This window comes from Bos grunniens, chromosome 28 (assembly GCF_055505025.1).
Source record: "Bos grunniens cultivar Pamir isolate PY7600 chromosome 28, Bosgru_T2T1.0, whole genome shotgun sequence".
NCBI classification, from domain to species: Eukaryota; Metazoa; Chordata; class Mammalia; order Artiodactyla; family Bovidae; genus Bos; species Bos grunniens.
Genome location: NC_141192.1, coordinates 37,431,649 through 37,457,095, shown reverse-complemented (window position 1 = coordinate 37,457,095; position 25,447 = coordinate 37,431,649). Strand labels below are relative to the sequence as shown.

At 43.9% G+C, this 25,447-nt stretch overlaps 1 protein-coding gene across 2 annotated transcripts in view; it reads right to left on the bottom strand.

The window, feature by feature from the left end:
* The window catches only part of NID1 (nidogen 1), a 97,514-nt gene that overhangs the window by 57,910 nt on the left and 14,157 nt on the right, over positions 1-25,447 (bottom strand). For both annotated transcript variants that reach the window (XM_086382814.1, XM_086382813.1), the window contains exons 2-4: positions 6,955-7,254; positions 3,862-4,088; positions 947-1,320 (exon numbers count right to left, since the gene is read on the bottom strand). In XM_086382814.1, the coding sequence (XP_086238940.1) occupies positions 947-1,320; positions 3,862-4,088; positions 6,955-7,254 (901 nt within the window). The remainder of the gene's footprint in view (positions 1-946; positions 1,321-3,861; positions 4,089-6,954; positions 7,255-25,447) is intronic.

Genomic DNA, 25,447 nt, shown 5'->3' with positions numbered 1-25,447 from the left:
TTAATTTCATGGCTGCAGTCACCATTTGAAGTGATTTTGGAGCCAAAGAAAATAAAGTGTGTCACTGTTTCAATTGTTTCCCCATCTATTTGCCATGAAGTGATGGTCTGATATATTGATTTGGCCAAAAAGTTAAGTTCATTTGGGTTTTTCCATAACATATTATGGAAAAAACAGATGTTATACTTTAAAACCATCCTTGAAAAGTGGATCTGGTTATTTTGTATTTTTAATGTTCACAAACTAACTCTGAAACTGACTGGAGCCTGGAGGAAAAATAATCAACCATCCTCCTTCCATAAACCAAGAGGAAATAAATGTCAAAGATAAACCGTGTCAACAGAGGAACTTCTAAAATGTTTTTTCAGGTGAGTGAATATATTGCTGATCTCAGAAATCACAAATAAGGACATCTGACTTTCAAAATAATTCTAAAGCACTTTTCTCTTTAAAACACACACAAAAAGAAGAACAGGAAACTTGAAAGAGGACACATTCTACAGTCTCCCTAACCCCAGCCCTAATCTTGGATCCCTTGGTGTCTTTGCAGCCTTTGGGTCCCTCCACCCCATGCTCTGGTGGCTCCGATGGTAAAGAATATGCCTTCAATGTGTGAGACCTGGGTTCAGTCCCTGGGTCAGGAGGATCCCCTAGAGAAGGATATGGCTACCCACTTCAGCATTCTTGCCTGGAGAATTCCATGGACAGAGGAACGTGGCAGGCTACAGTCCATGGGGTCGCAAAGATTCGGGCACGACTGAGCAGCTAACACTTACACTTTTCACTTCACCCATGCTCTGTCGCTGTAAGTTCCACCCCTCCTTCTCCACTCTCATCCTTACAAACCTCCAAATAATGCACACAGCTGACACCCCCCCAGTAATGCTCCCCTGTGTGGAAATCCAAGTATCCAACAACATACCACATGCCACACAAATGGCCTTACCAATTTCTGTTTCCTCGACTTCATCCACATCTATGACTTGGGGCTGCTGCTGGGGAAACCTCTCCCCGGGCAGCTGGAAAGATCTGGTCTTCTCCGTGGGAGGTGTGAGGGGTCTCTCAGTAGCCATGCGGCGGGGGGAGAGGTCACTGGGCGTGTTGTATGTGCCACTGTCTCCCCTTCCTGGGGCCTCATAGGGGAAGGATGTAGTAACCGCGTCTTCCAGGCCCACACGCGTCACTGAGTCATAATCCTCGTCGTCATACTCTGTTCCGTCGTCCAGTCCCAGGTTCACGTCTGCGGGGACCACGCCGCTGGCCGTGGCCGGACTCCCGATCTCAAACACCCAGATGCCCTGTACCCCAGAGTTGCTGCTCCTAGAGGGAAGGACAGGCTTCTTGGAAACAGGCCAGCAACTTACAAACAGCCCCCACCAACCAAGAAGAAGGAGCCCTGGAGATCCATGTCACTTAAAAACCCCATGGCCTGCTACTGCCCACAGCCTCAGTGCAGGATAGGAGAGCAGATGTGGTCCTGTCTGGTCCTCACAGAGCTGAGACCATCCAGCAGGATATGGTGGAGATGTATCCAGTGGGCACAACCCTAGCAAAGGCTTCTTCTCAGCCATTCCAGAGGCATGCTCAGGGATATTTTCAGACCTTAAAATGTGTTTATATGAATCACTGGTCAGTATGAGCAACATGTTGACTGGATTTGTGTGCATTTTTTTCCATTATGCTCTTTCTGGAGACATGCTGTGATATGATAGTATTTGGTCTTTGTCTCTGGTTCTGGCATATAACCCCCAAATCCTTGTAATCTCTGCAGTGATAAGAATGCCTTTTTGTATGCTAATGAGATGGCTAGTGGCTGGGGACCCTGGGTAGCTTCAGAAAGGTGGTTGGTCACTAGGAAGACCAAGGCATGATTATAGGGTTGGAATTTTCAGCCCCACACCCTGACTTCCAGGAAGGGGGTGGGGAAGTGGGGTTGGAGATTAGTTAATCACCAATGGCCAATGATTTAATCAATCATGGCTATGTAATAAAAATTCCTAAGTTATCCGGCTGACAGAGCTTTTGGACTGGTGGACACAGTTGAGGTGTGCTAGGAGGGTGGTGTGCCCAGAGAGGGCATGGAAGCCCCTCACCTCCTCCTCCCCTCAAACAGGGCCCCCTGCCCTATGTATCTCTTCTATTTGGCTATTCCTGAGTTGCATCCTTTATAATAAACTAGTAATAGTCAGTAAAGTACTTTCCTGGATTCTGTGAGCCATTCTAGCAAATTATCAAACCTGAGCAGGGAGTCATGGAGCCCCAATTTATAGCTGGTTGATAGGAAGTGTAGGCAGCAGCCTGGGACTGTGGAGGGATGTCTGAAGGGGGGCAGCCTTGGAGGACTGAGCCCTTACGCTATGAGGTCTGTGCTGATTCCAAGCAGTTAGTGTCAGAACTGAATTATAGGATACCCAGTTGGTATCTGGAGAGTTGAAGAATTAGTTGGTAAGAGGGAAAAAAACCCCATGTATTTAGTGTCAAACGTTATCAGTGAAAACAGGACAGACTTGGTTTCCTAGAAATCCTAACACTGTTAGCTGTGGAACCGTGGATAGGTCTCAGTTTACCTTTTTATGCTCAGAGGGTATAGTAAAATGCAAAGGATATTCAGAATCTAAAGGCATCTTATAAAACACAACAGGATAACCCTAATCTCTACTTCTTGCCCTACCATTTTTACTGTTCTGATACTGTTTTACTATCAGAAATTGTATAAACTGACCAGATTATACGATAGAAAGAAGGGACATACACTATTCAGTGGAGAACACTGAGCAAAAGACTGGGCTGGGACAGGGAATGAGAAATCAAGAAAAGTCCTGCAGAAATCGGACGTCTAATTGGTCTGTCTACCTGGGACTTGAATAAAGGCAGTGATGTACAGGAGCTTGCTTGAACCAGCTTATAAAAAATCAAACTATATAAACTTACAATTTAACTATATTAAAAGCAGAGTCAATAAATGCTCCAAACTCATCCCATATGAATTATGTTCCTATTGGCTATGTTCTTGAAGTTATCTGAATCTACTGCACCTCTAGGGTGAGAATACTATATAATGGTTCACCTTTTCTCAACCTCCAGGTGAGTGACATGATGTAACAGCTGAAAACTGGACATGGTAGAAGTGTTTATACCATGGAAATAGGCAAATCCTATAAATGAGTGAGGGCTTCCCCAACCTGCACAAAGTCAGTTGTTAAATATTTACCAGTATACTGTCGAGGAGTTTTAGACTCCATTGACAAAGTGAAATTGGGAGGAGGAGGTGCTTCATTTTTTAAAGGATAATTAAGTTTAATTATTAGAAAAAAAAGTCTGAGCTTTTCCCCCTTTTGCCAAATTCTACAAAATAGACCAAGAAAGCACTGTTTCTATTATAACAACATTCCCCACCCCCAGTCAGTGTAGGGAAAAACCCTCTCAGCCATGGGTTCATAGCAAGAGATAGTTTTGAATAATTTGTATTTCTAACTTTATAGAAGAGATGATAAAACTGTTTCAAATGAAAATGATATCTAAAAACTTGGATGCCTTTCATTCTACGAGTATATTCCCTGAGTTCATCAGGAAAAAAGTACTATATAATATAAAAACTATATACAAAATTAAAAATTTTTATTTGTTTTTGGTCACACTGCACAGCTTAAAGGATTTTAATTCCCCAACCAGGGATTGAACCTGGGCTGTCGGCAGTGGGAGTGCAGAGTCCTAACTATTGAACTGCCAGGAAAGTCCCCTACAGGATTTAAATCCACATTTTTAGGTAATATTCTATAAAGCCCATTACATTATTCTTATAAAACAGTCAGATGAGAATCTTATTAAAGGGAGAATCTACTGAAAAATAAAAAAGCATACTTGGCCAGATTTCCAATTGATTCTTTGTCATTAGCAAATATATTATAAGCTCCGTCACTCTTCCATATTAATCCTACTAAACCTTGGCTGAAAGCAACCACCGCAGGAACCTGGTTCTCCTCCTTCTTTGAGAACGTCGTGTAGAACTGCAGACCATCCTCAGGATAAAGGAAAATGGCGTAGGTGCTGGAATCAGAGGAGGCCAGAATGGACTGGAATGTGTTTCTCTGTGAAGATGAGTTAAGATTCAGTTACTCGGGATCTTAAACTGTGCTATTCACCAGACTACATATAAAAAATACAGAGATGGCACTATTTGCACCTTATTCTAAAGAAATATTTTTGTAGCAAGGACAGTATTCCGGGATAATTCCACTTAAATATCTCTAAGGCTATGTCAACATGAAATTTTCTAATTAGTCAATGAATACCTTCTGCATAACTGTGACCTTAAGGTTAACCAAAAATTATAGAGATGTTACCTCTATCTCTCAAGCAAATTTGCAAATTCTTATCCCTAGAATTTGTTTCCACAGCCATTAAACATATTCAACCACATTTATTATTTAGTTTATTAAGCCCTAGCACTGTTCAGTAAGAAAGAACATGAGCTTTGGAAGAAAACAGATCTGGATCCAACTCCTTGCCCTCATCACTGGCTGAGTGACCTTGGGCATGTTACCTAACCTCTCTGAACCTTGATTTTTGAATCTGTAAAATGGAAAGAAAATCATCTACCGCACAGAAATGTTAGGAGGACTATGTGAGCCAGCATATGAGAATCGGGCAGAGAATGTATTCCTTCACGTTAGAATGTATTCCTTTCCTGTGCACCAGACATCGCCCCAAACACTGTGAAGACGAAGGATAATACATGATCCTGGCACTTGAGAATTTTCAGTTTAGGTGGGAAGACTGACATCTGAACAAAACATTCCCAAACTAAAGAATGGATTCTGTAACCAAGCTGCGTGCAGGCAAAGTGCCCAGGGCTGGAAGGGGTGGGGGCAGAGGAGGCTGAGTGAACAAGCAGGCGCTTAACACGAGCAGTGAGGGTCAGGGAGAGGCCATCGCAAGCAGAGCACAACTAGTGCATGAGATAGTGGCTAAAACAAACAAGCACAAAGCCTCATCAGGGAATTGCAAATAATCTGGTCCAGCTGCTACAGTGGGGAGTGGAGAAGTCAGGATGAGAGGAGACTGGGCCCACGAGGCAGGCAGGAGCTCTGTACAATGGGTCGGGCAGTTATTACTCAAGTAAAGAGGATGCACACTTGAGAAATCTAAGGTTTTATTTTATTGATTTATTTTTTTGCCATGCCATCTGGCATGTGGGATCTTAGTTCCCCCACCAGGGAAGGAATCTGGTGTCTTAACCACTGGACCACCACGGAAGTCCCATAAAATTGAAGGTTTTAAACAGTTTTCAAGCGTGTCACTCAGGCGGGTACAGGTGGCAAAGCAAAACATGTCAGATTTCTCCAAGTGTGCTCTATGGGATGCAATGTGTCTTATTTGGGAGGGAAAACGGTACAGCCAAGAGGTTTAGGGATGACTAAATTAAACTAAGTTAAGCAGGTTTCTGTACTGTAGGGCTTTCCACAGTGAGACACCAAGAGGAACCTATAGTTCTAGCATTTCCCAAACTCATTTGGCCCAAGGAGTCTTTTTCCTCAAGGACTCTCTGTAAGACCAGTATTCTGTGGTACACACTTTGGGAACCACCAGCCTGGACCATTTCCTCCATTTAAAGATGCTTTTGGACCTTTCAAGTTGTACTCTACCCTGTCATGCTATAAAACTTAAATAATGGTGGAGTGAAATTATTTTTCCATGGAGAAACTGAAGCATGTCCTAAAGTCTCACTTCAGATCTACAGATGGGCTTCTTGACCTGCTCAAAAATTCCCCTTCTTAGGAAAGAGACACGTGTACCCCAATGTTCATCGCAGCACTGTTTATAATAGCCAGGACATGGAAGCAACCTAGATGTCCATCAGCAGATGAATGGATAAGAAAGCTGTGGTACATATACACAATGGAGTATTACTCAGCCACAGTTCTAATGAGGTGGATGAAACTGGAGCCTATTATACAGAGTGAAGTAAGCCAGAAAGAAAAACGCCAATACAGTATACTAACGCATATATATGGAATTTAGAAAGATGCTAACAATAACCCTGTGTACGAGACAGTAAAAGAGACACTGATGTATAGAACAGTCTTATGGACTCTGTTGCAGAGGGAGACGGTGGGAAGATTTGTGAGAATGGCATTGAAACATGTATAATATCATGTATGAAACAAGTTGCCAGTCCAGGTTTGATGCAGGATACTGGATGCTTGGGGCTAGTGCACTGGGACAACCCAGAGGGATGGTATGGGGAGGGAGGAGGGAGGAGGGTTCAGGATGGGGAACACATGTATACCTGTGGCAGATTCATTTTGATATTTGGCAAAACTAATACAATTTGTAAAGTTTAAAAATAAAAAAAAAAAAAAAAGAATCGGGAAAAAAAAAAAAATTCCCCTTCTAAGCACAGGTCCAAGCTCTACACACCCTAACATCTTTCCCAACCGCTGAATCTAAAAAAACCGCAGCCCTGCTTATGAAGAAACCTGTGTCCTGAACCATTCACATGGTACAAATAGATGATGGGTGGGTTGTTCCCCCAACTAGAACATGGGTCTTATCTTTAGTTCTTCACATCCCTTGGGACTGCTTTATTATTTTAATTTATCACTGCATATTCATAAACTTGTAATAAATTCTCTATCTAGAAACCACCTCCCAAAGTAAGAGCAGCTAGGGCTGTAATTTATCAACTCTGTTCTTGCCATGTGGCTCGTTATCTCAGGGATCTTGGCTTTCTTTACATCTGATCATCATTACAACACAGATTTAGGTAGCCTGCAGATAAGATTTTGGACATTTCAGATCTGCAATAAATAGCTTATTAGATTTTGCTTTGGATGTCCTATCTTTATCAATCGCATGGACATGGTGTACATCAGAGTAGCACAAACCAGAAGACCAAAGTGTGCAAAGCCAACGTATTAGACTCTTTGCCCCTGTGCCTGGACGGGTGCTTACCTTGCCTTCCAGGGTGGGGTCCTTGCTAGGCCCTTGGTAGGGAGCCACGGATTCCCAAGTGACAACCACCGCACTGCTGGGCTTGAAAGAGACTTCTGGGAACCCTCTCTGGACACACTCTGCTGCCAGCTGAGTGACAGAGGGAGACAAGTCTTCCCGATAGTAGACCTTCCCCAGGCCATCTGTTGTGTCCAAGTCCGCCAGGAAAGGGGCGACTGCTCCAAAGGTTGGTGGGAAGGGCCCAGGGTGGGTTTCTTTGGCTGGGGGTTCACTCATGGCAATGATGCCATTGGTGGTGACCTGTAAAAAACCAAGCATCATTAAAAGGAGTGCAGAGACTTAGAACCAAATTTTGTGCATTCTCAGTCATGTCCAGCTCTTTATGACCCTATGGGACTGTAGCCCACCAGGCTCCTCTGTCCATGGGATTCTCCAGGCAAGAATACTGGAGCGGGTTGCCATTTCCTGACCCAGGGATTGAACCCACATCTCCTGCATCTCCTGCACTGGCAGGGGGATTCTTTATCATTGAGCCACCTGGGAAGCCCAACCAAATATTGGGAACCACCCAGATACCCATCAACAAGAGAACAGGTAAATAAATTCTGGTCTTAGCATACAGTGGAATACTATACAGTGATTTTTAAAAATACACAAAACAACATGAGTGAATCTTATACATATTAAGCCGAGCAAAAGGATCCAGACACAACCATAGTATATGCTACATAATTTCACTTATATGAGGTTCAGATACAACAGAATTGGCAAAAGACATGATCTGGAATTATAAAACTCAGCATTCTCTTCCTAGAGAGGACAGCCTACTGGAAGGAGCAAGGGCAAGAATCATAGACCTTGGGCCTTCCCTGGTAATCCAGTGGTTAAGAATCCGCCTTGCAATGCAGGTGACACAGATTTGATTCAGTTGGGGAACTAAGATCCCACATGCCTTAGAGCAACCAAGCCCTAACACAGCAACTAGAGAGCCCAGGAGCTGCAACTAAGACCTGACCCAGCTAAATAAATACATAAATAAAAGAATCACAAGACCTGACTCTGGCATATGACTTGGGCAAGGGTCCTAAACTTCAAGTCTCAGACTTCCTATGTGTGTGCTTTGTGGCACAAAAAGCACCATTCAAACATAAGTCATCACCAAAGCCTGGCTTAATTTACTCAACAGATGAACTAATCGTGACAAACCAGGGCTGCGCTAGAGCTGTGGGTCCACAAATGGGCACCACCCAGATTCTGCTTTCAAGGCGCCCACCATCCAGAGGATGTGGAGGACTAACGCAAAAGACGACGGGACAATAAGTAAATGAGAGTCAAGGAGTAGATGTGACTGCGCCACGAGACTGTCACTACTGTGAACAGATTAATGACCTACATCAATAGCTAACTGTATTGGATGCTTACCATGTTCCAGACCTCTTATTACTATCGAATCCTCAGAAGAACCCATAAGAATAGCTAGTACTATTTTTTAAAATTCTGAGGGTCATTTTTATTCCAGTAAATTTGCTTTTTCCCCCAAATTTTCAAGATACATGTATTATGTGCATGATCAGAAAACAAAGTTCATATGTAAATAAAAGAACATTAAGATTCCAATGGGAAGCAGGCCAAAGGGTATTTCAAACAGTTTTCAAGAAGAAAGACCAATAAGAGGAATATGTTCCATTTCAACCTCACCAGTTAGCAAAAGGTGCCAAGAAAAGCAATCAGGTGCTACTCTCAGCTGACAGTGTTTTTAACAGCCCTGCTATCTGGGATCCCAAAGATGTGTGCATTTGAATTTCTTCTAAAATAGGAAAAATGAGTATGACAATGAATCAAACCTAGATTAAACCTGTCTTTTGCCAATGAAGTTGTCAAATAGAACTTTTGCTGTTTGTCATGTAGGAAGGACCCAAGAAAAGCCATTGGTATTATCCACATTTTTCTTAAGTGGAAAATAAGGCATTAATAAGTGAATCAATTTGTCCAAAGTTACCAATAAGTGGCAGCACCAGGATTTGAACCCAGGGAGACCAACTCCACATCGACCCTTCTTAATCACTATGTTCACTTAATTCACTTAGTTCACTGTGTTCACTTAATCACTTAATTCAGCCTTCTTGAAACCAGTTATCAGTTACCACTTCTTGAAATCAGTCATCATGTTTTTTCTTTTTTGTCTGCACTGGATCTTTGTTGCTGCACGAGGGCTTCCTCTAGTTGCGGCAAGCAAGGCTACTTTCTGGTTGCAATGCTTGGGTTTCTCACTGTGGTGGCTTTTCTTGTTGCAGAGCATGGGGCTCTAGAGTTCAGGCTCAGTAGTTGTGGCATATGGGATCAGTTGCCCCATGGCATGTGGGATCCTCCAGGACCAGGGATCAAACGCACATCTCCTGCATTGGCAGGCAGATTCTTAACCACTGGACCACCAGGGAAGTCCAGTTAACACTTCTTGAAAGCAGTCTAAAGCCTATGAAAATATTGCTGTGTTCTTACCCAAGTAAAATCCACATTCCCTGGGAAAATGGGGAAGTGTCCATAGACCCCTGGTGGTGGGCATGCTTGGGCCTCCCTGCAAAACCGGGCTTAGGATGAGGCTTTGAGTCTCTCCTATATCCTTCCAGGGCTTCCCTGGTGACTCAGTGGTAAAGAATCTGCCCGCAATGTAGGAGATCCAGGGTCAGGAAGATCCCCTGGAGAAGAAAATGGCAACCCACTCCAGTATTCTGGCCTGGAGAATTCCAAGGACAGAGGAACCTGGTAGGCTACAGTTCAAGGGATCACAAAGAGTCGGACACGACTGAGTGATTAACACACACATATCCTTCTTAATTGGAGAAGGCAATGGCACCCCACTCCAGTGCTCTTGCCTGGAAAATCCCAGGGACGGAGGAGCCTGGTAGGCTGCAGTCCATGGAGTTTCGAAGAGTCGGACACGACTGAGCGACTTCACTTTCACTTTTCCCTTTCATGCATTGGAGAAGGAAATAGCAACCCACTCCAGTGTTCTTGCCTGGAGAATCCCAGGGATGGGGGAACCTGGTGGGCCACCGTCTATGGGGTCGCACAGAGTCGGACACGACTGAAGCGACTTGGCAGCATCCTTCTTAATGCATAGTCCGCTGGGGGCAAAGAACACCACACAAGTGGTCTTTTTACTTCTGGAGTCCATGAATTTTTAAAAAAATCCTGACTGCAATGGGAGTGACTTTGCATATGGTCGCCTAGTTTGCACTTCAAGAAGCTACAGACTGGAAGAACAGGAATGCATGGAAGGGAGTTGCAGCTGTTCAGTTGATTAGAAGTCCTGTGAGTTTTCCAGGTGACTTCCTTCCCTCCCTCCACTTCCCATGGCCTCATCATTCAGTCACTTCAGACCTCACTCCTAGAGGAGGGGGCAGGGGCAGACAAGAAACCCTACAACATGCCAAGAACCAGATAAAAAGGTTCAGCGTTGATGGAGCCAATTTGGGCCCTGGGAAGGGAGAAGAGCAACAGGTTTGGGAGTTACTGTAGACTTAGCAAAACCCTCCCATTTTACCAAGTTCATGGGCTGTTAAGTGTTCAGGTGACATAATTTCCATCACCACCTGGCACCAGCAATGATTATCTGGAATGCATGGACAGGCTGTAGAGAAGGGAGTTGGGGAAGGAGCTTGTCCAGCTGGTCTCTTGCCCTTTTTGCCCCAACCCCATCCAAACATCTCCCAGCACAAACATCCTGATTGGGTTGCCGTGTGGGAGCGTGGGAAACAGCTCACTTTCTCAAGCCACCAGAAGTTGGCAGTTACCAGCTGCCAGTGGGAAGTGATCACACGGAGGCCCCATACAGACAACTTGGTTTTAAAAAGCTGTTTTCCAGTGAAATTTAAATCAGGCCAACAGTTTTGAAAACGCTCCCAGTGTCTTTTATTATTGAGGATCTGGGCACAGGAATGTTCCTATTTTCACAAGAAATGCTTTAGGAATTGAGGTTTTAGACAAGTATCATGAATCCCTGCCTGCAAATACTTTGGACAAAGACCAGATAACCCTCATTAATATTAGCACTATTAGGAAAATTACTTTTCAGCCAGTTTTATGGCACATTCAACTCACTTCTCTGTGATAATGAAAAAAAGATGTCATATACAGAACATCCCGAAGTTTTGATTCTTAAACGTCTCTGTAAACACTTTTGATTTTGTTTTTGTTTCCTCCAGATGTAACAGTTAATGGCAGAGCTGATGAACAACGTTCTCTTACATTTGGGTGCCAGTCTCATCTCACAAATCCATCCAGCTTGTAATGCTCCTACTGGACTGGTTCCTTTTCTCAACCTTTTTAAAGTTGAGCAATTCAATAGAAGGGCAGGCGCACAGAAAGAAGGGCCTAAAAGGCCCCTAGTGGACCAGGAGGAGAGACTGAGTACAACTGAGACAGGCTTCGAGCGCCTGCACTTGGACCTGGACAAATGCCTCCCCCAGCAACAGAATATAAAGAAACTATAAAGTACTAAAAATAACCACACGCATGGGCAGTTGAGACACATTGAGAACAAGATACAAAAGGGCCACAAACCAAGGGCCACTTCTGAGGAGCCTGGAGCAAAAGCAGGTAACTGCACATGATCCCTGCACACAGCACCACCAAGGGGGCAGGCAGACCACATAGGCCTCCTCTTCGGCCCAGCTCGCCAATCTGCCCCCACCCTCACCCCGTTTAGGGGACCAGTTCACTTCTCTCTAGGAGAGCGAGCAAGGGCACCTGTTTCTTGTTTTTGCTCCCTCGTGCTACAGCATGAGTCCCCATAGAGCCTTGCCTGAGTTTCTTGTCTGGCTTCTTATCAATTTCTATTGATTAAAGAGTCCAAGAATCAGGTGCGTAACAGCTTCTCCAAGGGGACGAGACTGCAGACCACAGAGAGTCATGTAGTCCCCCTGTCCAGCTGCCCAGGGCTGTGCCCATAACAGCCACTGATTGACCCAGCTGCTTAAGCCAGGAGACCTGGCATTCGGCCTTGATTCCTTCCTCTTTCTCATCCCATGTTCTGTGTGTCCTGTCTCTGAAGTATACAGCACTTTCTCCATCCCTGAGACCACCAGCACCCTCTTCCCCACCTCTTGCATCCACATAATGGGCTATTTCTCACATCTTCCAGGGCGCCACTGAAATAACACCTTCTGAGATTTCTTTGGGTAGTATAGTCATTTTCACAATACTGATTCTTCCAAGAACATGGTATATCTCTCCATCTGTTTGTGTCATCTTTGATTTCTTTCATCAGTTCAGTTCACTCACTTAGTCGTGTCCAACTCTTTGCGACCCCATGAATCGCAGCATGCCAGGCCTCCCTGTCCATCACCATCTTCCAGAGTTCACTCAAACTCACGTCAATCGAGTTGGTGATGCCATCCAGCCATCTCATCCTCTGTCGTCCCCTTCTCCTCCTGCTCCCAATCCCTCCCAGCATCGGAGTCTTTTCCAGTGAGTCAACTCTTCACATGAGGTGGCCAAAGTACTGGAGTTTCAGCTTTAGCATCATTCCTTCCAAAGAAATCCCAGGGCTGATCTCCTTCAGAATGGACTAGTTGGATCTCCTTGCAGTCCAAGGGACTCTCAAGAGTCTTCTCCAGCACCACAGTTCAAAAGCATCAATTCTTCGGCCCTCAGCTTTCTTCACAGTCCAACTCTCACATCCATACATGACCACTGGAAAAACCAGAGCCTTGACTAGATGGACCTTTGTTGGCAAAGTAATGTCTCTGCTTTTCAATATGCTGTCTAGGTTGGTCATAACTCTCCTTCAAAGAAGTAAGCGTCTTTTAATTTCATGGCTGCAGTCACCATCTGCAGTGATTTTGGAGCCCCCCAAAATAAAGTCTGACACTGTTTCCACTGTTTCCCCATCTATTTCCCATGAAGTGATGGGACCAGATGCCATGATCTTCATAATTTTCTGCATACAGGTCTTTAATCCCTTTAGGTAGGTTTATTCCTAGGTATCTTTCAAAAGAACTAGGCCAAAAAATTTCACAATTTGTATGGAAACACAAAAGACCCTGAGTAGCCAAAGCAATCTTGGGAAAGAAAAATGGAACTGGTGGAATCAATCTCCTCGACTTCAGACTATACTACAAAGTCACAGTCATCAGGAGAGTATGGTACTGGCACAAAAAAACAGACATCTAGACCAACGGAACAAAATAGAAAGCCTAGAGATAAACCATGCACCAATGGGTACCTTATCTTTGACAAAGGAGGAAAGAATATACAATGGAGAAAAGACAGCCTCTTCAATAAGTGGTGTTAGGACAACTGGACGGCGACATATAAAAGAATGAATTAGACACTTCCTAACACAATACACAAATATGAATTCAAAATGGATTAAAAACTTAAATGTAAGGCCAGAAACTATAAAACTCTTAGAGGAAAACACAGGTAGAACACTCTGACGTAAATCAAAGAAAGATCCTCTTTGACCCACCTCCAAGCTCAATGGAAATAAAAACAAAAATAAACAAATGGGATATAATTAAATTTACAAGCTTTTGCACAGCAAAGGAAACTATAAACAAGAAGAAAAGACAACTCTTAGAACAGGAAAAAATAATTGCAAATGAAACAATCAACAAAGGATTAATTTCCAAAATGTATAAGCAGCTCATGCAATTCAATATTAGAAAAACAAGCAATCCAATTAAAAAAATGGGCAGAAGACCTAAGTAGACAGTTCTCCAAAGAAGACACACAGATGGCCAATAAACATATGAAAAGATGCTCAATACTGCTCATTATTAGAGAAATGCAAGTCAAAACTACAATGAGGTACCACATCACACCAGTCAGAATGGCTATCATCAAAAAATCTACAAACTATAAATGCTGGAGAGGATGTGGAGAAAAGGAAACCTTCTTGCACTGCTGGTGGGAATGTAAACTGATACAGCTGCTATGGAGATTCTTGAAAAAACTAGGACTAAAGCTACCATATGACTCAGCAATCCCACTACCGGCCATATACCCTGAGAAAACCACAATTCTAAAAGACACATGTACCCCTTGGGTACCTTCAGGCTTCCCACTAGTGGTAAAGAACCTGCCTGCCAATACAGGAGATGTAGAGAATCGGGTTTGGTCCCTGGGTTGGGAAGATCCTCTGGAGAAGGAAATGGTAACCCACTACAGTATTCTTGCCTGGAGAATCCCATGGACAGAGGAGTCTGGTGGGCCACGGTCCATGGGGTTTCAAAGAGTCAGACATGACTGAAGCAGCTTAGCAGCAGCAGCAGCACCCCGATATTCATTGCAACACTATTTACAATAGCCAGGACATGAAAGCAACCTAAATGTCCTTCAACAGATGAATGGATAAGAAGTTACTTTACATATATACAAAGGAACATTACTCGGCCATAAAAAAGAACAAATTTGAGTAAGTTGTAGTGAAGTGTATGAACCTAGAGCCTATTAATACAGAGTGAAGTAAGACAGAAAGAGAAAAGCAAATATTGTATATTAATGCATATATATGGAATCTAGAAAAATGATATGGATGAACCTATTTGCAGGGAAGGAATGGAGACACAGATGTGGAGAATGGACTTGTGGACACAGCAGGGGATGTAGAGGATGTGACAAATTGAGAAAGTACTATTGACATATATGCACCACCATCTGTAAAACAGATAACTAGCGGGAAGCTGCTACATAACATAGGGAGCCCAGCCTGGTGCTCTGTGACAACCTAGAGGGGCAGGATGGCAGAGCGGGGGTGGAAAGGGGTGAGGAGAAATGGGTGGTAAGGAGAAGGCTAAAGTAGAAATAGATGTGCTAGGAAAATTTGTTTAATTGCTTACACTTCTCCAAACTCACCATGGTGTTTCACCTACTTAACTGCATAAAAGGTTTTGCATCTATGTTTCCCTTGGCCTCAGAGATCCTTGCTTAGCTTTCATCCTTGGCAAAGTCCCATTTCTTCCTGTGAAGCCCTCCTGCCCTCTCCAAGTAGGGTTTACCACCAGCTCCCGTACATCTGCACCTCTCTCTCTTTTGTTAAAAAACAACAGAAAAAAAAAAAGGAGCAAACAACAATAACAAAAAAGGAAAAAACAAACAAATAAAAAGACAACATGCCCAAAATGGAGTCACTTATGCTAAGCCCCACATCACCAAATCAAGCCTTAATTATAGTTTCCACTATATGCAGGAACCATCTGATTAGCAGTAGTGAAGTAATCTGCTGGGTAGACCCCTGCTACCTTAAAGAAAAATAACTTTGCAATAATACAACCTACTTTTTTCTTTTGCCAGATAACTTTCCTCTTCCCACTCCCTTCTGCCTAATAAAGTCTTTCATTTCATACAGCTCCTCAGAGCTCCTTTTTATTTGCTAGATAGGATGCTGCCCAATTCAAATCAATTTTTGCTCAAATAAACTCTTAATTTTTTAAAATATATGCCTCAGTTTATCTTTTAACAGTTTGCAAATTAGCACCTTGGAATCCTGATTCAGGTTCCCTGAGTTGCGATGGCACCAGCACATTCCTTGCTGTAGATTATGTGATCAGATCAGATCAGTCGCTCAGTCGTGTCTGGCTCCTTGCGACCCCATGAATTGCAGCACGCCAGGCCTCCCTGTCCATCACCAACTCCCGGAGTTCACTGAGACTCACATCCATCGAGTCAGTGATGCCATCCAGCCACCTCATCCTCTGGCGTCCCTTTCTCCTCTTGCCCCCAATCCCGCCCAGCATCAAAGTCTTTTCCAATGAGTCAACTCTTCGCATGAGGTGGCCAAAGTACTGGAGTTTCAGCTTTAGCATCATTCCTTCCAAAGAAATCCCAGGGCTGATCTCCTTCAGAATGGACTGGTTGGATCTCCTTGCAGTCCAAGAGACTCTCAAGAGTCTTCTCCAACACCACAGTTCAAAAGCATCAATTCTTCGGCGCTCAGCCTTCTTCACAGTCCAACTCTCACATCCATACATGACCACAGGAAAAACCATAGCCTTGACTAGACAAACCTTTGTTGGCAAAGTAATGTCTCTGCTTTTCAATATGCTATCTAGGTTGGTCATAACTTTCCTTCCAAGGAGTAAGCGTCTTTTAATTTCATGGCTGCAGTCACCATCTGTAGTGATTTTGGAGCCCAGAAAAATAGTCTGACACTGTTTCCACTGTTTCCCCATCTATTTCCCATGAAGTGATGGGACCAGATGCCATGATCTTCGTTTTCTGAATGTTGAGCTTTAAGCCAACTTTTTCACTCTCCACTTTCACTTTCATCAAGATTATGTGATATTTGATCAAGATTATGTATTATATTAACACATATATTATTTATATATTAAATTAATTAATTTTAATATAATATATATTAATAATCATCATTAATATTTCATCAAGATTATGTAATAGGGAAGAGCAAATCTGACTCCACATTGGATCTTTCTTTTCCTTTATCCTTTGTATCCTATTGCTTTTGCTACAAGAATGTTGCCTAGGGCCTGAAATATACAGGCATTTTCAAGGCTCTGACCTTTAAAGGTATAACACTTTCCATTCACTAGAGATAAAAAGTTGCAGAACAGAGAATAACATTTGTCTTGTTGAAGTTTATAGGGACATTGTCACCAAACCTACATGGAGGACTGTTGTAAGAGCAAAGGATTCTCACACCAAAAAGTTTGCAGCAACCAACACCCCTTCCTGTTTGGTATAAAAAACAACCTGACTCGTAACTCAGGAAAGATGGTTTTTTGGGACACAAATCCACCATCTCCTTGGTCTGCTGACTTTCTGAAAAAGCCACTATTCCTTGCCCCAACCACTCTCATTTATTGGCTTGTCATGAGGCAAGCAGTATGAGCTTGGACTTGGTAACTGTTACATGGCAAAACTCTTGTGAATTTGGTGGAGGGGAGGGGGGTGCTGTGCCATGTGGCTTGTGGAACCTTAGTTCCCTGACCAGAGATTGAACCTGTGTCCCTTGCAGTGGAAGCTCAGAGTCCTAACCAGTGCACTGCCAGGGAATTTCCAAAACTCTTTTGAACTGAATGCATTGCTGAGAAAGTCTGTCTGGATCATTGAGGGCTAAAGTAGTAATAATATTATTGTCTTAGGGTAACTCTCACCAAATACTGCCTAGCTGAGGTTTTTGGTAGAGTAAATAATACCTTGCTTCTTTATTGAAAAACAGCCACATACAGCACATTGAATCTTGCTGACAGTTTACACTGCGAAAAAAGAAGTTCCTTCAGCAAAGGTAATGTTCAGCCTAACATTTTACTAGCACAACTTAACACCCCTGTACAAAACACACCTATTCATTCACCCCAAGGAACACACCAAACACCAGGCTCTTCATCCAGCTGCACCATCAATTACATCACAAAATGCCTCTGGTGAAAATGCAAGCCCCACACAGCTAACAGCTGGATCCACTTACAATCCTTTCAACTCTGTTGACAGTAAGAAGACGTGGGACGGAGCACAAACTCACAATGGAGGAGTGGTCCCTATTTTAAAAAGCACTTCCAATCTCCATGCATCTTTAAAGTGAACTCAGAGACACGTGAAGACACGTGAAGGAGAAAGTCAAAGGCAGATACTCCAAACATTAAAATTATGTGTTAGATTTCTCACATTTAAGTGCACACTGAGGCAATGAAATAACATCCATTTTTTGGCTCCAAAGAGCCTAGTAGCAGAACCTCAGGGCAGAAAGCAGCCTGCAACACTGAGGGGAAAGCCTTCTTTAGAACAGATGTGGTTAAGAATACTTGAGGTAGGCACAAATAAGAAACAAATGGGCCCCTTTTAGAAATGCAAATAGCTGTACTGGGAAGACAATGAAATTGGTAGGAGTTGCAAAAGCAAACTCCAAGGGTGGGAGGAAGCAGGAACCTAAGGTAAAGTAATTTGGGGCCAAGAAGGAAAAGGCAGCAAATGCTTCCTGCTAAGTTTGAGGCCTTTTACTAAAGCTGTTCACACTTTTAAAAGTTTAATACCACCACCTGCTTTTCAGGTATATGAAACAGATAAAGAAATGACAAGACTTAATTTAGCTTCCAGTCACACAGTCCGCAAGAGATGGGACCAAGATTTGAACCCACACCTGGTCGGGTCCATGACCTGCGCTCTTTCTGTTATATTCAGCCATGTAGTTTAGAGAAATTGGGAGCAAAAGTCCTGGAAGTTGCAAAGCTTCATGGGGTGGCTTCATGCTTAGAGGTTGGGCAGCTAGGAAAAGCTGGAAAACAAAAAGGGCCTAAGAAAACAAAAACTTGAGGAAGAAGCCCCTGAAATAGCCTGAACTAGTAACAGTCAAGGTGGTGGAGATCGACTGATTCCAGCTTAGAGCCCGAAGCGGGACCTGGGGCCTGCCCCACTTTTTTTTTGTAATTTGGCTGCAGCATGTGGGATCTAGTTCCCTTACCAGGGATTGAACCCAGGCCCCCTGTGCTGGGAACTTGGAGTCTTAGCCACTGGACCACCAGGAAACCCCTGACCTACTTTTGTTGTATTTGACAGTTTACAAAGCATTTTTACTCCAGCTATCACAGTCAAAGTGCTCAGTTGCTCAGTCGTGTCCAACTCTTTGTGGCTTCATGGACTGTAGCCTGCCAGGCTCCTCTGTCCATGGAATTTTCCCAGCAAGAATACCGGAGTGCGTTGTCATTTCCTACTCCAGGGGATCTTCCCAACCCAGGGATTAAATCTGCATCTCTCATGTCTCACTGCATTGGCAGGCAGATTCAGTATCATATTCATCCTTCATTTGAGAAAAAAATGAATTTCCGTTTATAAGACTTGCCTAACATCATACACTAAAAGTGAAAGAGGAAACAGACAGAACAGGCTCCATCTTGAAAACAGGACCCTATCTTGGGCTGGACTGTGGACTTTGAACTATATGCCCAGTATTTATGGAAACAACATACCAACTGGAAAACCAGGCCCCCTGAATGGAAGAGCCCCAGGGCTCGTACCTAGACTCTCTGTTGCCTAAAAGAATACCCTAATTATCTGTGTAACCGAATAGAATCATAAATTCTATTATGCTTACCGGGGTATGACCACAGGCCTGTTGATAATTGTCCACTGTTAACTACCTAGGCTTAAGGCATATGGATCCAGGCTAACTTTGATTGCATCTTTCTTTTCCTTTGTTCAGACCAGTTTCAGGGAATTTGGGGAGGTGGGTTTGGGCACATGCACTTAGGGTATATAAGGTTTTCAGAAAAACTAGTTAGGGTCCTTGGCTAAGAGGAGACTCTGCCTTGGGCCCACCGGTGGAATAAACTGCACTCCACTATCTGCATTGTCCTTCTGAGTGAGTTTGTTTCCCAGAACACGTGGCTACAACATTTGGTGCATGGGCCGGGAAACACCTCACTTTGAGAAGACAAGTCCCATCTGGGACTACTCTGAGGCCTTGCGGCTCGAATCTTCTAGAGGAGGCATGGCGCCTCGCCCTTCTGGAAGGATTCTGCTTCTCAATGCCCAGACCCTTCATGTTAGCAGATAGTGGGCGGCAGCAGGGGAACTGAGCGCTCAGGTGAGAAGGAACCCACCCGGTAGGATGGAAGAGAGGGCCTGATCACCCCTCTGGGAGGGACTAGAAGGAGCGGGGACCCACAGGAGCCTGGAATTGGCAGGTGGCAACACGCTGACGAGTGTGTTAAGGCTTAGGAAGGAAATTTGTGAAGGTCATTTAGGAGGTGGTGTCCACGCCGTCTAGGGGAAAATTATTACCAAGCCATTGCCAGGGGATTTTTAGGAGAAGAAATTTGGTTTTTGTGTGTTCGTATTCTGCTCTCCCCAAGGAGGTGTCCCATCTGCTATGAAATTCTTGACCCCCTCGGAATTGTCAGGCTAGAAGAAGGGGGATACATAAGTGAGTACAAATTGGCTTTTCCAGAGACGGCCTGGGACATGGGATATTTAACCCATCTGTATTTTCATCCGCATCTAATCAAGCCCACCAAGGCAGAATGGACTTAAAAGTTAAGGGAGACACAGTCTTGGACCACGTGGTGTTCTGGTTCGGCTGTGCTGACCGGCAGGTGAAGACACACAGATCCCCCTTCTCCCTCTGGGATCTGGCAGGTAAGGCTCTTCTCACCCCAATTAGGAAGGAGGCAGAATGGCAATTTAAGTGTCATTGAGTGGAAATATCAGAAGTACATAGGGTACTGAGAACTTCGTAGACAGAACAAAAAGGAAAAGTAGAAGGTCCGAGAAGGTAAGCAAGATGGGGGGAAGTGAATCTAAGGCAACTGTATTGGAGCGCATGATTAAACATTTAAAGAAGGGATTAGGAGGAGACTATGGGGTGAAGATGAAGCCTAACTGCCTCCACATACTCTGTGAGGTCGAATGGCCCCCTACGGGAGTAGGATGGCCACCAGAGAACACCACGAACTTACAAATAGTGGAAGCAGTCTAGACAGTAGACTGTTGGGATATGCAGTAGTCATGGAAGAAACCATCGTTGGGGCTAGCTCTCTGCCATCACACTGGTCCGCTCAACAGGCCGAACTATATGCTCTAACCCAGGCCCTCCAGCTGTCAAAAGGTAAGAAGACAAACATTTATGCAGACTCCAGGTATGCTTTTGCCACATTACAGGGCTCTGTATAAGGAGAGAGGCCTCTGATAGCTAGTGAAAAAGATATTAAAAACAAGGAAGAAATTAAGACTCTATTAGTGTTCTTGCCTGGAGAATCCCAGGGATGGGGGAGACTGGTGGGCTGCCGTCTATGGGGTCACAGAGTCGGACACAACTGAAGTGACTTAGCAGCAGCAGCAGCAGATGCTGCTTGGGAACCACAAAGGGTTGCAGTCATACACTGCTGAGGATGTCACAAGGAGGATACTCCCCGGGCTCAGGGAACAGACTGGCAGATAAGACCGCTAAACAAGCGGCTGAGGGCTTGGGGGTGACAAGTGAAGCCCCTGTTAAAGCTCTCATATTGGCGGAGCTACCTGAGCTAACGTTAGACTCTCCAAAATACACTGGAGCCCAAAACCAACTAGCCAAGGCAGAGGGGCCATCAAGACTGAAAAGGGATGGTGAAAATTGCCAAGTGGCAAATTATTAGTACCGGAGGAGCTGGCACCCACTCTGTAAGCCAAACGCACCAAGCAACCCATCTAGGCCATGATAAACTGGAAGAGCTAATCTGAAAATATTTCTTGGTTTCGCGCCTCTCTTCCCTAGGCAGGACAGAATCTCAAAATTGCCCTGCCTGCTCACAGGTCAATGCTGCCTCTCGGCACAGACAGAAACCTCCAGGGATTCAGGTAAGAGACTCGCTGCCCTTTGAATACCTGGAAGTGGACTTCACTGAAATGAAACCTCACCGACACCACCATTACCTGCTGGTCATAGTATGTACGTTCTTGGGATGAGTAGAAGCTTCTCCTACCCGGACTGAAAGAGCATCACAAGTAGCCTGGTGCCTGCTCAGGGAGATAGTTCCCAGATTTGGATTTCCTACCAGCATTGGATCAGACAATGGCCCGGCTTTCGTAGCTGATTTAGTATAACGAGTAAGCAAAACTTTAAATATCAAGTGGAAATTACATACAGCATATAGGTCCCAGAGTTCTGGGATGGTGGAAGGAACCAACTGGACACTTAAAGAGACAGTCTCTAAGTGGATCTTAGAGACTGACGGTTCCTGGGTGGACTTGTTTCTGATGGTTCTGCTCAGACTCATGATGACCCCACAGTCCCATGGCTCTTCTCCGTACAAAATTGTGTATGGGAGGCCCTCTCCCATAATAAAACAGGTGTCAACAAATTTGCCTCAGGTAAGGGGAGATGAGATTTCACAGCAGATGGAACAACTGGGTAAGGTAATAAATCAGGTAACTAAGTTTGTACAAGAAAGGGTGCCATTCCCCCTTGGGGAACGGATTCACGAATTTGTGCCCGGGGATCAGGTGTGATCAAGGACTGGAAACACGACTCCTTGGCCCCACATTGGAAGGGTCCATACACTGTTGCTCTAACCAGCCCTACGGCAGTTAAAGTTGCAGGTGTCACTCCCTGGATCCACCACATGAGGGTGAAAAGAGCATACCACGCAGACCCGGACGACGCCGAGCGGACTACACAACAGGACCCCACTGACCCCTGTGAAACCAAGGTCATCCTAAAGAAGAACAAGAGGTGAAGCTCTACAATCAACTGCTGCTACAAGGACTTGCTGGTATCATCTTGAGACTAACCATAGTTTCAGTAGAAAGAGGGACCTGTGCTTTAATTAAAGTTGAATGTTGTGTATATATTCCTGATTTATCCGGCTATATATCAACCACCCTAGATGACATGAGTCGGACACGACTGAAGTGACAGCAGTAGCAGCAGCAGCAGATGACATGAAAGGTCAGGTAAAAGTTATGTCTGATGATAATCTTTCTTTTTGGACTTTGGTCCTATCTGGGTGAAGGATGATTAGTGGAAAACTATATTTAGCATTGTCATAGTTGCCTTGATAGTTCTGCTTTGTGGACCCTTTATTTTACAATGTGTTATGAACTTGTAACCCAAAGGTTGTTGTTCTCCCAAACTGGAGGTCAGAGAGTCAGGGCGCAATATATCCCTATGAGTGATGCTCATACTATGAGTTATGAGCACCAAGAGAGGGGAGTGAAGGAGGAAACAGACAGAACAGGCTCCATCTTGAAAGCAGGACTCTATCTTGGGCGAGACTGTGGACTTGGAGCCCTATGCCCAGTATCTTTGGAAACGACATACCAACTGGAAAACCAGGCCCCCTGAATGGAAGAGCCCCAAGGCTTGTACCTAGACTCTCCATTGCCTAAAAGAGTACCCTAATTATCTGTGTAACCGAATAGAATCATAAATTCTATTATGCTTATTGGGGTATGACCACAGGCCTATTGATAACTGTCCACTGTTAACTACCTAGGCTTAAGGTATATGAATCACAGGTTAACTTTGATTTTGTATCTTTCTTTTCCTTTGTTCAGACTAGTTTCAGGGAATTTGGGGAGGTGGGTTTGGGCCCGTACACTTAGGGTATATAAGGTTTTCAGAAAAACTGGTTAGGGTCCTTGGCTAAGAGGAGACTCTGCCTTGGGCCCGCCGGTGGAATAAGCTGCACCCCACTATGTGCACTGTCCTTCTGAGTGAGTTTGTTTCCCAGAACGCGTGGCTACAGCAAAAGTGCCAGAACAAAACTCTTGAGTCTAAATTGCAAATGTTTTCTCTTAACCCCACTGATCCAGGGAAATGACTCTGGCTTGAATTAGAAACAGAAACAAAAGGATTAGCAGATTAAGAACAAGGGGCAACCTAGGGGTAATAGTTAAAAGATGAGCCAATGTTCTAAACTTAATCCAGCTAATGCCTAATGAGAGGCTCTGGATCAGTTAGCCATTTCTTATGCAGGGAATTACTATTGAGACACTGAGAAGTGGTTGAGAGTCTTTAAATTTTAACTTCTGATGTGTCTATCACAGAAGAGGTAGAACTGTCCTTCTGCATTCCAGAACAGTAGGTGATCAGGGAAGGGAAGAGAAGGACCTAGTCCAAACCGGCAGTCTCTGGGGAGAAGCCTGCCTCTCTAACACCTCTGATGGAGAAATCAGAAGTTTACCTGTGCTGACTAGGGCACCAGGACTCCCTGAATTTGGATTATATCAACCCCTTAATTTGAACATCAAATATCACAAGGAAAGAATTAAGCACTCATCTGCCTTTCCAGAATGAACCATGTCAGTATAGCCCCAAAGCCCCATTTGATGAAGGACTTTCACTTCACTCACTTCACATGTGAAGCCAGCTAATAATGTATTAACTGAAAGAATGCTAGAAACCAACCAGCAAAGGCAACAAGCCAACAGCAAGACAAAGTAGAACACCATTTTGCAACCCTTAATTTAGTAACTGATTTAGGCAAAGAGTATCAATAGTTGCCAGAGACATTAAGTGAAAGGTTGGTGGGCAAGAGGACAGCTGTGTAAAGTCAAAGTATCACCCCATTGCTTGCCCTCTGCTCACAAGGGGAAAAATGTAACCCAACAGACATGATCTAAGCTGTCATCACCTTAACACAAGCAGCTAACAGAGATCACTTGCCTCCTGATGTTATACAGTGTGACATGCACAGCTTCATTCATGAAATATTCTTGTTAAATGTTTAACCTACTCATCAATGAAAATATGAAACCAATTAAAAATGAGCAAGGGATATCCAACAGCCAATAAGGACATGAAAATATGCTCAACATCATTAGCATCAGGGACATGCAAATCAAAAGCACAATGAGATACCACATTACACCCACTAGGATGGCTAAAATCATAAAGTTAGATAACAACAAGTGTTGAGGATGATGTGCAGAAACTGGACCCCTCATACGTTGCTGATGGGAATGTTAAATGGTACAGCTTCTTTGAAAGCTGGTTTGACAGTTCGTCAAAATGTTAAACATAGAGTTACCCTAAGATCTAGCAATTCCACTCCTAGGTATATCTAACAGACCTGAAAGCAGATGTCCACACGAAACCTGGACACGACAGCATTATTCCTAACAGCCAGAAAGGAGAAACAAGCTGAATATCCATGAGCTTATGGATGGACAAAGTCAACAACAGAATATTATTCAGTCATAGAACCAGGAACTGATATGTACAGCAAAGTGGACGAGCCTTGAAAATGTTATGCTGGGTGAAAGGAGCCCGTCACAAGGGATCACATGTTGTATGATTCTATTTATGTGAAAAGTCCAGCACAGACACATCCATAGAGACGGGCAGTAGATAAGTGGTTTCCAGGGGCTGGGGGAGGTGGGGAGAGATGGGAATGATTGCTAAAGGTTACTGGGTTTGTTTGGGCAGGGGTGGGCTGGGGTGGGGTGAGGTGTGAGCAAAATATTCCAGAGTTAGACCATGCTGCTGCTGCTGCTAAGTCACTTCAGTCGTGTCCGACTCTGTGCGACCTCTACCACAGACGGCAGCCCACCAGACCATGATGATGGTTGCACAATTCCCTGGGATATACAAAATCATTGAACTGTACAGTGTAAAGGGGTAAATTTTATAGTACGTAAATTATATCTCATAAAGCTGTGATTTAGAAAATCAAGGAAGTGTACAAAACAAGAGGGAATGTGCACATACACATGTTTGTACATTTGAGAATCTCTCTGCAAGGAGATAAAAAATTCATGAATAGTAATATTCTCTGGGGAGAGAACAATGGGGCTGAAGGCCAGGCTAGTAAGAAAACTTAGCACTGTTTTGGCGAGTTTTTTTTTTAACCCATTTGCACTGTCTTACTATTTCCCAAGTTAATTTTAAAATAAAATTCTACGTTTTCTAACAAAAACAATGTTTAACCTGAATATTTCCAAATTACCAGTTTTCAGAAATTATGGAGATGCAATTACAGGCTAGACTACATTACAAAAAAAGTCAAATGCAGAAAATAGGACATTATATAGGACAATAAGCAGTGACCCTTAA